The sequence below is a fragment of the Pezoporus occidentalis genome, unplaced genomic scaffold, assembly GCF_034315485.1.
Source record: "Pezoporus occidentalis ecotype Australia unplaced genomic scaffold, CSIRO_AGI_Poc_V1 ctg17, whole genome shotgun sequence".
NCBI classification, from domain to species: domain Eukaryota; kingdom Metazoa; phylum Chordata; class Aves; order Psittaciformes; family Psittacidae; genus Pezoporus; species Pezoporus occidentalis.
The window spans coordinates 1,433,700-1,447,897 of NW_026913531.1; the positions used below are offsets into that span (position 1 = coordinate 1,433,700).

Below are 14,198 nucleotides of genomic sequence, written 5' to 3' on the forward strand. Positions count from 1 at the left end.
ACTGTTAATACCTCACATTCAAAGTACTGTTTAGAAAGCAGCTGATAGTTTGTAAAGTTGTGGTGTTTTTTTTGCTGTTCAGTACAATGTTTAAACTCTCTAAGCCAAACAGACAGTTTATCTAACAGGAGAATTGGAGAACTGTGTTTGCAGGCTGATGGCACCTCTGAATATTTAGCATTAAGGCTAAAATTTAGCTATTTAGCACTAAGGCTCCATAAAGTGTTTGTGCAGTGCATTCATATTAAAATTTGAGGAAGATGCATGATAATTCATAAAATTTTTTGAGAGCTGATGCTCATCCATTGGTCTGAATATCTTGGGAATGCTTAAAAATGGATTTTTGAATTCTTCCAGATTGCAGAGATTGTTTCCTAAGCTTTAGAATCAAAAGTTGTGAATAAAGCAATCCTTGTTTAGTATGCCATAATGCTATCCTATGCATTGGATGCATGTCTAGATGCATGCCTAGAATCTTGTGTATTTCTTTAATGTGTCTAACAACAGGTGTGTGCTTGAAATGTGACTGAATCTGTATGTTGGGTTTTTTATAGGCGGATCGGCTGAAAATCGATGTAATTGACTGGCTCGTATTCGATCCTGCACAGAGGGCAGAAGCACTTAAGCAAAGCAATGCAATCATGAGGAAGTTCTTGGGTACTAAACTTCACAAATATTGTAGACTTTCTAAATGCTGGTTTTGTGCTCATTGGCTCTTGGCACTCCATTTGATATAACATCCAATCTAGTAATTAAAAAGCATGGGTTTGCCAGTACTGAAATTGCAAAGCTGTTGATACACGGTTCACATTCTCATAGCATCCAAGAAACATGAAGCTGCAAAAGATGTGTTCGTGAAGATTCCCCAAGACTCTATAGCAGAAATATATAACCAATGGGAAGAGCACGGAATGGATACTCCACTTCCAGCTGAAGATGACAATGCTATACGGGAACATTTATGTATTCGGGCATATTTGGTGAGTTTCAAATAAGCTGTATTCCAAGTTATAACATAGAGATAATGGTGGCTTTGCCTTGGTGGTGAAACTTCAAGGTTTGTCCATTTGATTTAACCTCTGATTCCTGGATGCCCTATAGCTATGCATTTAATAACATTTTGTAATTCTGTGAGCCAAAAATGTCCTAACACTGTTTCCAATGCAATCTAGGAAGCCCACGAAACCTTTAACGAATGGTTTAAACACATGAACTCGGCTCCCCAGAAGCCGTCTTTGTTACCACAAGCAAATTTCACTGAAAAAGTGGCCCATGAACATAAAGAAAAGAAGTATGAGGTAAGTAAAAATTGAAGTTGTTTGCTATAAACATTTATGTTCTTGCTTAGGAAGCAGTCTTAGTTTAGTAGAACAGAGTAGAAGACTGTTAATTCAGATTGCTTAAGAACTCTATTATAACTTACTCTGTTTTTCTGTGTCAGCCACTGGCTGAAGATGCCAATTTGGAGTTCTGCTGGCTGTTGCATGCTGGGTGAAGAGTCTGTGTTAAAATAGCCTTGGAAATTATCCTGTTCTGCAGTAGTTTATTTTTTGTTTTTTTGCCAGATGGATTATGGTATTTGGAAAGGCCTCTTGGATGCTCTTACAGCTGATGTGAAAGAGAAAATGTACAATGTATTGCTGTTTGTGGACGGAGGATGGATGGTTGATGTCAGAGAGGTAAAATGAATTTTTGTATCATAGCACAGGTTGCACCCAGCTGTACCTTTGTCACCTTTAGCTTGATGTTAGGCTCTTTAACTCATTCTAGCCTTGCTGTGACCCATTATGGATTGCTTCCCCTTCAGTTACTGTATAAATCAATCTGTCAGTGCAGCCTAGGCTGGTTAGTCCACTTTCTTGCCTCTAACGCTATTCCTCATGTGGTTTTGCCAAGTTGCCTTTTAGAGGTGACATTCATAATACTAATGTAATAATTTGCTGTGATAAGGATGCCGAGGACGACCCTGAAAGAATACACCAGATGATTTTGCTGCGAAAGCTGTGCCTGCCTATGATGTGCTTTTTGCTGCACACCGTGTTACACAGTACTGGGCAGTACCAGGAGTGCCTGCGGCTGGCTGACATGGTCGCTTCTGAGCGACACAAGCTTTACACGGTGAGTTAAGGAGCTGCAGGCAGCTTGGCTCTGTGGGTTGACTGTGGGGAAAGCTTCTATATGAAGAGGAAGATGCCATATGTTCCTTAGCATCAGAAGTTTCTTTATCTTTTCCTATTCACTGCAGTAGTAAAGGGTTTTCTGGTACCCTGACTTAAGGAATTAAGGAGTTAACTTTGAAACGCTGAAGATGCCACCACTGTTTTGACAAGCAGCAATTCTGAGTTACTAATTTTTTATGAGTTTAACAGATGGACTTTTGTGATCTTACAGGTCTTTTCCAACCTAAACGGTTCTGTGATTCTAAGTTGAACTGCAGAATTATGACTGACTTTTTTTCTTTTCTTTTTCGTTCCCATTACGTCTCAGAACATTGTATAAGCAGGTTTTGCTTTGGAGCACTTGGTTTACCCCAAACCTTCTTTCCTTCCAAAACCTTGAGAAACAGCCCCAAAAAAACTCTTATCACAAAAGTAGCCCAAAACCAAAGCCAACCAAAACAAACCCCAAATAAAACTAAACCACAGCACGCCCCTACAAACCAAAACAAGGATTGGAAGTCTGAGAAGAAACATCAAAGCTAAGAAAAATACTGTGATGCATTTGCCTGGATGGGCTTAAAATCTCTGCCAGCAATAACATGGAAATTAAACTTGGCTGTTTACCAGTAATTGCTGTAACAGTTATGAGACAGAGCTATCTTGAGACTACCTTCAGGTCTGGGGTGTTGCTGCTAATCCTTTACTAAATGCTGTTCTGAAATGTCTGATGTTCACACTGTCTTAAATAGAAAGAAAAAAAATAGTAACTTAATGAGCCATCATTTCCTTTGATATCAATGCTTTTCATTATGAATAAATATAACTTCCTTGTGGTTTCTTTTTATTAGGTATTTTCAAAAGATGAACTCCGAAAACTTCTACTGAAGCTGAGGGAATCTTCTCTGATGCTTCTGGACCAAGATCTTGATCCTTTGGGATATGAAATTCAGGCATAAGATACCATGAGATACTTGCAAAAACTTCTGAACATGGACATTCTGTTTATTAAAAAACTGGTCTGATCTTGGGGGGGGGGGGGGGCAATGGATTCATCCTCAGATTTCAACTTGAAAAACTCTGATCAACTTCAGAGATGATGTTTGTTACACAACCTTGTTTCATAATAATTTTTTTTCTAATAAAAGTGCTTCACAAACAGAATGTTTGTTCACTAATTTAAATGTCCTTATATAAACACAGTGATTGTATGAACCTCCTTAACCTCTTTGCCATAACCAAAGAGCTGCCTGTGGACTGGAAACACTACTTTGCAGGAGAATGTGCAAGGGTGCAGGGGAGAGGCAAGTGAGACTGCCACAGCGTTACGTGTGGAACGCAGACAAAAGGAGGCTGGAAGAAAGAGCCAAAGCGGAGGGCTGCTGCCAGAACTGTTCTTACGTACTCTTGTGTAGCTGCCCAAACGTTGCTGTAATCGTCACCAGGAGAGGTGATCGCACCTTGAAACTCCCAAGTTTGAGATACTGTGATTTTCTTAAAAAACTCCTCCTGCCCGTTTACACCTTTAGCTGCTTCTCCCTTAAGTGCAGAGCGCAGAGGATGCAGCCGCAGCGCACTCAGCCAAGGGCTGCAGCTCCTGCACCCAGTCTGTGCCTTCAGCCACTTGCCGAAGAACGTGGTTTGTGCTGTACCTGTACTTTTACGCGTGTTTACAGAAACTCCCACTCCGGTCGCTCAGCGATGCTTGCCCCTTGGCGAGAGAGTGAGTTTCTGCCCGCTGCTGGGCAGCAACACCGCAGGGGGGGGAACCCGGTGGCTTTCCGGCCTGGTGCGCGCTCTCGCTGTGCCTCCGGCTGCTGCCAGCGGGCCGCCCCCCGCCAGGTCACTCCCGCGATCGGGCGGAGCCGCTGGATCCACAGCTCCGCCCCCGGGGCCGTGCCGTGCCGGGGCGGGTGCCGCCACCGGAAGGCACGATCCCACGTGTCCCGGCGGAGGCGGGCGCCCGGTGCCGGGCGGAGGGCGGCCGGCGGGCTGCCTGAGGCGCTGCTGCTGCCCGGCGCCCAGCGGGGACGCCATGGGTTGGCTGCCGGCGCAGGGCCGTCTGGCGGCGGGTCTGCTGGTGAACCTGGCCGCCTCCATCTGCATCGTGTTCCTGAACAAGTGGCTGTACGTGCGGCTGGGCTTCCCCAACCTCAGCCTCACCCTGGTGCACTTCGCCATCACCTGGCTCGGCCTTTACCTGTGCCAAGCGCTCGGCGCCTTCTCCCCTAAGAGCCTGCAGCCCTCGCAGGTGCTGCCTTTGGCCCTCAGCTTCTGCGGCTTCGTCGTCTTCACCAACCTCTCCCTGCAGAGCAACACCATCGGTACCTACCAGCTGGCCAAGGCCATGACCACGCCGGTCATCGTGGTCATACAGACCTTGGCTTACGGCAAGACCTTTCCTCTCCGTATCAAGCTCACCTTGGTGAGGAAGCGGCAGGGGAGAGGGGAATGGCTGCTGCCCTCGCGCGTCGCCTCAGGCAATGGCTCTAACCCCGCCTGTCCCCGTCTCCACAGGTCCCCATCACGCTGGGCGTCTTCCTCAACTCCTACTACGACGTGAAGTTCAACGTCCTCGGGATGGCGTTCGCCACCATGGGCGTCCTGGTGACCTCCCTCTATCAAGTGGTGGGTAATGGCGGGAAGCAGAGGTGGGAGCGTTGTGGTGGCTGGTCTTCGAGGTGCTGACCCTCTGGGTTAGGTCGCGTTTAAACGGTGGGTTGCCATATGGAAAACCCCCCATACTCCTTTATATATACATACATATATATATATACATACTATTCATAAGTAATTTGTACTATTTTAAGGTAAATTCTGCAAGGAATTGGTAGTCCTCACTGCTAAAATTGGGGTGTCATCTTCAATGTGGTCATGAGTATATTTTCAAGGGCTGAAGATGGCTTTATCAGTAAAACTCTGTTTTTCTAGAGAGGACAGATTTTCTCCTTGCTGAAGCCAGTGCCTTGTGTTTGAGCCTTTCCCTAGAAAGGGCATTTACCACTCCTGTGTATGCCGTGGTTTATCACTCAACTCTTTGCATTTTGTGAGCATCCTTCCTCAGTTTTGACTATACACAGTCTAAGGTGGATTTGTAGAGGGTGAATTAATATACATGCACAGTATAACCTTTCTGGCTGGTTATGGCTGTAAAATAGGTATGTCCAAGGACTGCCTTAGCCCTTTCCACTGTAACATCAAGACCAGCTCATTATAAGCTATGACTTTGTCTCCTGTCATGTTGATGTGATGCTCATCATGAATTTTAACATTAATTTCTTTGTAACAGGTGTACTGTGCTCCAAGAACAGTGATGCTCTTTGACCTGTAGCATGCAAGATGATAAATAATGGTCTCTTGTCCTGTTTAGGCGGAGGAGGAGGAGAGAGATGATGCATAATAACTTTAAGTGATGGGGTGTGTGCTAGAGGAGCAAGAGTACCTGAGTGAAATTATTCTGGCTTTTGTTTTTTTTTAACTTAGCAGGTTTATATGCTGGAATCCATGTTACTAATTAATGTGAGTTATGGAGTATTAAACATTCTTCAGTGCAATACAAAAATGCATCTTTTTGGCTGTACCATCCATCTTCACAGATAACCTAATAGCTCTTAAAGCATGTTACATTGAAAGTCCAAATTATAGTCAATATTGAAATGAAATCCAGTAAATTTGGAACATGCTGGTAAAAGAAAAACGTTTACTGGTTTTGTTAGCTTGTGCATGGAGAAGAAAGGGGCAAAAAAGCAGATCTCTGCTTAGGCAAAGGTGCTTAGCTCCATCATAGACAGGATCTGGAATTTGTCTTGAACTGGTCTTTTTTTCCAAGCTCTGCTACTTTTTTTGTTCTTCATTAAGAACAGCACTTTCTCACGTGGCTTGTGTGCTTGCAAGAGACAAAGACTTGGGCCTCCAGTTAGTCAAAGGCAGAAGATGATGCACAATAACCTGTTCGTGTAGTATTGCCCCCATGAGATCCTTTCTGTGTTAGTAGCCAGTTTGCTTTTGCTCAAGTTTACAATTGATGATTTGGTTTTGTTTTTTTTTTCCCTTGTGCGTAACAGCTTTCTCTTTTGGTTTCAGTGGGTAGGAGCTAAGCAGCATGAGTTGCAGGTAAACTCTATGCAGTTGCTGTACTATCAGGCACCAATGTCCTCAGCTATGTTGTTGTTCATCATACCCTTCTTTGAGCCAGTCTTTGGTGAAGGGGGAATATTTGGGCCCTGGACGCTTTCTGCTGTGGTAAGACTTTTATTGACGTTATTTAAATATAAATAGTCATCGCTGATGTAGCTAAATTTGGCAGTCAGATCTGTTTCTTTGTGAAACAGATTTTTCTACAGTCATTGACTATGATGAGATGAGGGGGGCATATGAAAGAATAAAAACATCATTGTGTCTGCCCCACTTCCTCCCAGAGGAGTCTGTCTGACAATCAATTTACCTCCTTATTCTTGTTTCTGTTTAGAGGGCATCTGAGCAACAGGAAAATCTGACAAAATCCAGAAGCTTCCCTTAGTGTATTAAATTAAAACTATGTAAGTGCCCTAGTTTCAGCTCTTACTGTCCACTCAGAAAAGAAATGAGCATGCTCACTTTGACACTCTCAACTCCTCTTGTGTGGAAAGATGCCAGGGTTGGTTGTTCTCTAGGATTGCTGGTTTATTTTCACCACGGCGACTATGATTTCTCTCTATCCTTCCATCCAGAAAAATAGCCAATGGCACATTCATACCACTGCTGATTGTGCTGCTCAGTGATGGGACCTTTCTTGTAGCGCTGCAGTTTATGAATGGGATAGCAAGTATTCACAGGGATAAAACTGGATGTTTTTAATAATAGCTTTTAGTGTGACCATAGGTAAAAACCTTGTCTGAAAGGCAAAGCCTATGACCTCTGTGTGTATGAGTAGCCAGACTTTCCAAATCATTCTTCAAGTGATTCTAAATTGCTGAGAGTGAAGGAGAAAAGGCTTGTGGTTCTATAAGGATATATTTATGGACATCATACCCTGAGCTACTTATACACATCACCAGTGTCTGTACTGATCTGAAGTTGTTCCTATTTTTGTTCCCCATATGTTTTTCTTGCCTGATACTTTGCATCTGAAAGTAAAGGAAACTAAATAAATAACCTGGAATGTATCTACAAATGGCCAAAAGTGTGTCAGATTACTGACCGTGTCTGTTAATCCACAGATAATGGTACTGCTGTCCGGAGTAATAGCCTTTATGGTAAACTTGTCCATTTACTGGATCATTGGAAATACGTCACCTGTCACGTATCCTTTGTGCCATTAGTTGTTTCTCCTGTTTCCAGATGAATTATGTTATCATTCATTTGGGCTGATTTACTGTGGGAAGAGTGGTCACCTGCTTGCTTTATCTTAAAAGGTGAAGCTGGAAAAGCATGTTCATGTTTCAGTGTATTTAATTTCTCTGTATAGATAATGGTGGTTAACTTACTGACGTGACCTTCACACCTACAAAGAATATTCACCCACACTTCTTGAGGAAGTGTTGGCATGTCAGTTGTCATGTACAGTGGTCGGAAGGCCTTAGATGGAGGGTAATTCTCAAAGTTGCAGAGACACAGTGAAGTGGCATGAGTTGAAGTCAAGGTGACATACCATTGCTTGTTGTGGATGTAGTTACTGACATTCCCAAGTGTTTCTTTTTGCAAAAAGCAGTACTGCTATTTGCTGTTATCCTTAACAGATGTCTAGATATAACATGTTTGGACATTTCAAGTTCTGCATCACCCTCCTGGGAGGGTGCCTCTTGTTTAAGGATCCACTGTCTGTTAATCAAGGCCTTGGGATTCTGTGCACGTTGTTGGGCATTTTAGCTTACACCCACTTCAAGCTCAGCGAGCAGGAAAGCAGTAAGAGTAAATTGGCTCAGCGTCCATAAAGCAAGGGCTTCTGGAGCTTAATAATGTTGTGAAGGAAGACAAGTATTTAAATATGCATTGATTCCAGAGTGTGGAAAAGATGCCTTGTTTGTGTGCATCTGTGGTTTTAGTTTAACCACCAGGATTGTTGTTCTGTAACAAACCCAAACAAAGTCAATTCTGTAAAATGCTGGGGTTTGCCACCTTGGTCCGTCCTGTCATTTTCATTCAATTAAAATGGTAAAACAGAAAAAGGCACACTTCAAATTGCTGTGGAAATTGTACTGAGCTAATTATATTTTTTGCATACCAAATGAGATCATGACATCTACAGTTATAATACAGAGGGAGAAAAAAAAGGAAAGGAATCCTGTCTTTGTGATCGTGCCAGTATTGCTGTTGTGAAGAGACTTGGAGGCGCTTTTACACAGATGTTCTGGTACGTAGCGATGCTTCCTCCTTTTTGTCTGGTGAGTGATGAAGAGGAAACAGACTTTGTTCAGTAGGTCTAAAAAAGGCCGCCAAGCTCATTCCTGTTCTTTGTATGCTTTCTTATCTATGCTTGGCTTCAACACATTGATAGATTTTTGGCTGAGGAAGCTAGATAAAATTACAGGTAGAGAGAGACCAGAAGAGACACTGGAAAACTTGAAGCCACAGGTCAACCTACAGAAAAGTAGGAAATTGGATCTAAACAGTTCATCTTAGATTTTTTTCCTCTGGTCTGTCAGGACACTAATGAAGTCATTCATGTTCTAGATAATTCTGTCACTGCTTTTCACTTTTCTCTGTACCAAACCCAGGGCTTTACATGAGGTCTTGTAAATGCTCGTGAGCTTAATGAACTCCCTGATTTTTGTGGGAATAATCAAACATTTTGCAGCTCTTGCTCGCAGACACCCATGCTAAATGTATTCTTGGAGAAATCTTCAGAATGGTCATGCCATCTGCAGTGGACATGAGGGCTGACAGTGCTCTCTCCCTCTTCAACCCCGCTCACTGCTGCACCTTCCCCAGGAGTTACTTGGACCTGCAAGTCCAAGTTCTGCAGCTTGGCCTGTTGTCCTTGTTCCGGGAGCACAAGCAGTGTATCAGAGCAAGTGAAGAGTGTGATGTGGGACCTGCTCCTGCTCTAATTCAGGAATGCTTTGAAAATTATTTTATGACAGTATCAAGCACTGATTTTGACAAGGGGGAAGGAGGAAGTTGAGTGCTGTTCTATTTAAAAAGAGACACAAAAATAACAGCTTTCAGTAAATCTGGTGAGAACATACGTTCACTAGATTTGCAGGGTTAGAATTTATTTGCAGCATCTTAACATTTTGAGGTTCGTTTTATCTTCATCTACCTCTAGCAGATTTAAAGAGGGGAATTTCATGAACAAAAGCAGGTATTTAAGTTTTTCAACCACTGACAGAAATGATATTAAGTTCCTCTAAGCTTTTACAATAAAGGTAACAAGTCTTTGTGTAGGAAAGAATGCAGGTCTTCTCAAGCCTATAAATTATTTATTCTGTTACAGAGTTCTTGATTTAAGAAAAAGTTCTTTCTCTGTGTAACCTAAGTTTATACTGTAATACTTTGTCATTTCAGAGTTAGAAATACCTGAATAATTTTACATCTTTACCAACTGTGTCTTGGACATTGTACTGGTCCAAGGTTAGTATTTTGTACATGTTTTTATATATCTATATCATTAGTTTAAATGGAGTACTGAAAGATGTGCTCATAAAGCCAATCTCTGGATGCATATCCTTCAGTACATACACTGAGAAAGCCATTTGCATTATTTTGTGCTGTGCACAAGTTCTTCTAAAATGTAGATAGACCACAAAGACTTACAGTTAGCAAACAACTGAATTAGAAGCCTGTGTGACAACAGTACTTGGGATGAGAGTGACGTAAATGTGTAGAAAGTGTTAGAATGAACAAAGCAATTGTGTCTGAAAATATAAAAGAATCCTTAAAGAGGGGAGCAGAGCTGCAGGAGAAAGTTACCAGTATCATTATACATTATAAATGCAGTCTGTTGCTGGAGTGTGTAAGTTGTGGAGGTCACTCAAGTGATGTGACTTCTTTTCATACGTTCAAGGAGTCTCTTTTGAGATTTACCTGTTGTATCTAACAAATAAAGTATCTTGAACTTTGTCATATGGTTCCAAATATGAAATCCAGAAGGCATGTGTAATTGTGGGATGAATAGATCTTTGTATGTATTGTTTCTTTGGATACCATGTGTTAGGTGGGAATAAATTTTTCACTCATTTGACTGATACGTGCTTATTGCAGGGGAGAACAGTTTTTCTTGTCATTTTCCATGTTTTGCTTGAATTGCATATGCCTTGGGGAGGGGTGTCTATGTGTGTATATAAGACAAAATGGTGCTACTTGGAATTCTGTCTGTATTTCAATGAGTTTGCATGTTTTGGGGCTGAACATACGCACTAATGAGGGAATTTTTAAATCCTGAGGTACAACTGGAGTCTCAAAAAAAATTACTGATAACCCACCTGGTCAGAAACTTGCTCATTCTAGTTTTTACTACATCATTTTAATAGGTTTAACTGCTAATTAATTATGTGTACTTCACTCAGTTTTGGCTTTCCTGGAAGAGTAATCAGGAGACTTGGCAGCTTTAACAATATGTAGTCATCACCCTGTTTGTGCCATGCTGTCCAAACCCTTGTGTTTAGTTTCTGCTTTTCATTTTCCTTCATAGTCCACATATGATTAAGCAGTGGTAACAAGATGGACCTTGGTCTTTTTCTGCCACTGAGTGCTTTGCTGCTTATATTACCATGATTTACTTCAGAAGCTGCCCTCCAGTGGAAATGCTGGCATAGATACCAGCATGGTGTTTAAAAATGAGAGCAGATGATTCTGATTAAAATATGAATGATGGGTGGTAAGTTATCTATGCTAGCCTTGTCCCTGAAAACACTTTAGAACAACACACACAAGGTTTTCTCGCTTTTCCCAAAGGAATAGGAAGTATACCTTCATTTATGAGATACTCTGGTCAAAGCTCTGTGTTAGCATTAACTTTGGTAACTCAGCAGATTCTGCATCTGGTTTTGTAGGACTTGCTAAGTTCTTGCAGGCTTTGGGGGCCACAGTGCCAGAGAAGTTTTCCTGTTCATGGGTGAGCAGCTTCTCTCAGGCTTGAGGCTGAAGGAGAGTGGTTTGCTGCTGTTATGTGTATGAAAAGGAGGTTTGTCTTGCAGAAGTATACCTTCAAGACAGCGCTGTGATTCAGCAGGAAGGTGTCCTCTCTCTGCCTCATTTTGTGAAATGAATACCCAGTGGTGGCCCTGGGCTAAAAGCAGCATTAAAGCCTGTTTGGGATATCCATCATTTTTGCTAAACCTTTTAAAAAATGCAAGTCGTAGCCAATGCTGGTGAAGTATTAAGGTGAAAAAACCTCATTTTTATAATGTCTTATGTAACAGGAGTTTCAGAAGAGTGTTTTATAACATTTTGAAGCACAGCTAGTGTCTAATCCATGTCCAGTTGTCACATCCTTTGCAAAATCTATCAACAAGTAATGATGGATTTCATAACTGGCTGTATATATTGATGCAGTTTTGCTGCAGAGAAGGGGTTTGCTCTTGAGCAATACTGTGCTACCAAACACTGGCATACTGTTAATGTATTAGCAGTGATTTAGAAACCTCTAGACTGAAAATCACCTACATGCTTAGGAAAGCAAAAAGAATGCTCCCTCTGATAGGCAAGAGAGCTTTTTATCTTCTTGCTTTTAACAACAAACAGGAGGCTGGCAGTTGAATGGAATTCAGAGAGCAGGCCTTAGTGTTCCTCAAATGACCTTTCATAAAAAGGTTTTTCTCCTAGATGACTCTTTTTTTCTCCCAGTTTTGGAGTTGGTGTTTTCCCCAGATTTTAACAGTAGCAGAGTTTGGACTGCAGACTTGTGGGTCTTGCTTGTGTTACTGAGTTTTTTCTCTTAAAATGTTATGTTGGCCTTTCACAACCCAACTTCCCTGATAAATGAGAAAACAAAAAAAAAAATGTTGAGTAAATGAAAGGCAGGGTGCATATATAGTAAAGACATGCTTTGTTTTGCACAAGAATTTAACTCTTCTAACTGTAAAGATGCAGCTCTTTCTCTGCTATTCTAATCATGTAGATGCACAAAAGCACCAGCTTTCTGCTCCATACAAATCCACTTTCTTCCTGCTGGTGCCCTCTGATCAGTTTCAGCCTTCCATTTGACAGCTCAGTTGCTGCAAAGATGATGGGGATGTCAGCTGCAGAAGGTTAAGAACATGAAGTGAAAAACTTACCAGCAAGAGCTGATATAATCTTGGGTAATGAGAAATACTATTTTAAGATGCAGACATCTTATCAAAAAGACCTGTACTAAGTGGGGAGAGGTGTGGGTTTATCTCCAGGCAAGTATTGGGAAGAATTCAAGAGCTGAATTGTATGGATTCTTGCAGTGTTGCAGTAGTTGACAAATTTAGTTCAGTTTTAAAAATATAAAAACTTAAAATATAAATGCCATGCAAAAAAATCAATAGCTGGATTCAGAGAGCATAAGACCTTTGCCAGACAAGTCCCACAGCTATGGTTAACCTTCCTAAAAGAAGGGAGCTGCTGTTCCGCTTCTCCTCTGCCCAGTGATGCTGGGCTTAGTGAAGGGGGCTTGTGTTTGCAAAGGCTGGTCTGCTTTTTTTCAACTCTGTGAGTTGGTCCAATGAAAACATCACCCCTCCCTGCAGAGCTTCTCTCGCTAAACTTACTGTTCATGCTTTCATCCAACTGACTTGGATCGTGCTCCTGTCTTCTTCCAGTAGCTGAAAGGTCTTATGGACCTCAGGGAGCACAACATACTCCATCACCTCCTGTAACTGCGGTGTGCAGTCAGCCCTGCTGCACAGGATCCAACCCAGCCCAAAGGACTGTAGTTACAATTAAGAACTAAAGAAGGAAATGTGATACCATGTCATTATTTTAGTTGCAAGGCAGTTACTAATCCTTTCAAATTTTAGCCTGGCATTTCCCTTTAGTAGGGGCAAAGCAAGCTCTCTTTCCTATTTCGGTTGGCCTTGTCTGTATAATTATGCTATATTTTACGGAATTCTGAAATTGAGACAGAAATTGTATCACTGCTCTCAAATACACTGACATCATGCACTGTTGCATTTTTTTACCTAGGGACCCTTGACTGCCTTCCTTCCAATCCAGACAAAAAATAGCTGTAAAATACAGGAGTCAGGTGAACCTGAATTAAGATGTAATTTGGCATCTGAGGAGCTGCATGTGCCCTTTCAGCTTCACTAGCTCAGTATCCAATAGGCACAAATTTCCATTCATTCGGAATGGAAATGCAGGAACAGACATGGACAGACTAAACATAATGTAATGCAAGTCAATTACATATTTAGAAGCAAGCAGTAGGGATGATCCAAAGGTTGCTGAAGGATTAGCATTGCAAAAATATATTCTGATTTTTTTAATGGCTCCACTGAAATATGAATACCAGCCTTTCATTTGAAGGTACCTGGTTATATTTAAGGAGCTCCACCAAGTCCAGCATGGCTGTATGGGTAACTAGCACATGCAGAATGCACATGCAGGCTAGTGGTGTGTCAGAAAACAGCAGGATTGTTTTTAGAACTGCAGACGGCTGTGTCACATCCAGGAAATGCAGGGAGGAGATCTCTGGTTGAAGCACAGCATAAGAATGTAATTTTTAATGACTTTGGCACAGAAAACGGGTGTATGTTTTTACTTTCTTACAGAGCAGAAGCTGAGAAGCAAACTTGTTTAAAGGAGCTGTGTTCTGGTCGAGTGAGGCACATGGAGTAATCATGGTTACTGGGACCACAGAACGGTGGTGGCTGTGATGGGAGAGGGGGAGGGAAGAAACAAAAGTGAGACAGTGGATTAGGAAACAACTGAGAGGAGTTACAGCACATATACATCTAGGCATGTTTTTAAATGTAAAATCTAAGTTTAGATGCTTAACTCCACAATTAGGCATCTGAATAGCAGAGCCAGATTTGTCAGTGTGAGCTTCTTCCGTTTCAATTGTACTTAATGGAGAAAGGCACGTGCTCAACATTTCCAGAAATAAAGATGCATCATTGACAAGTTTGACATCTTTTTTGGTCTCCAACTAAATTG

General features: G+C 41.8%; 2 protein-coding genes across 3 annotated transcripts in view; both read left to right on the forward strand.

Moving 5' to 3' along the window:
* The window catches only part of NUP107 (nucleoporin 107), a 29,777-nt gene extending 26,605 nt beyond the window's left edge, over positions 1 to 3,172 (forward strand). Inside the window, exons 23-28 of the mRNA XM_062613688.1 lie at positions 555 to 657; positions 820 to 980; positions 1,173 to 1,298; positions 1,566 to 1,679; positions 1,951 to 2,118; positions 3,008 to 3,172. Of these exons, the coding sequence (XP_062469672.1) occupies positions 555 to 657; positions 820 to 980; positions 1,173 to 1,298; positions 1,566 to 1,679; positions 1,951 to 2,118; positions 3,008 to 3,115 (780 nt within the window). The 3' untranslated portion in view covers positions 3,116 to 3,172. The remainder of the gene's footprint in view (positions 1 to 554; positions 658 to 819; positions 981 to 1,172; positions 1,299 to 1,565; positions 1,680 to 1,950; positions 2,119 to 3,007) is intronic.
* Positions 3,173 to 4,096: 924 nt separating this feature from the next.
* On the forward strand, positions 4,097 to 10,317 carry SLC35E3 (solute carrier family 35 member E3). Of its 2 annotated transcripts, XR_009963845.1 has the most exons (6): positions 4,097 to 4,581; positions 4,674 to 4,784; positions 6,240 to 6,398; positions 6,625 to 6,694; positions 7,355 to 7,437; positions 7,882 to 7,904. XR_009963845.1 is itself a non-coding variant. In XM_062613689.1 (5 exons), the coding sequence occupies exons 1-5, from the start codon at positions 4,192 to 4,194 to the stop codon at positions 8,066 to 8,068; spliced, it is 930 nt and encodes a 309-aa protein (XP_062469673.1). In that variant the 5' UTR covers positions 4,098 to 4,191; the 3' UTR covers positions 8,069 to 10,317. The 2 variants fall into 2 exon arrangements, 1 of the variants encoding a protein (XP_062469673.1); XM_062613689.1 differs by lacking the exon at positions 6,625 to 6,694 and having other exon boundaries at positions 4,098 to 4,581; positions 7,882 to 10,317.
* The last annotated feature ends 3,881 nt before the right edge of the window (positions 10,318 to 14,198 follow it).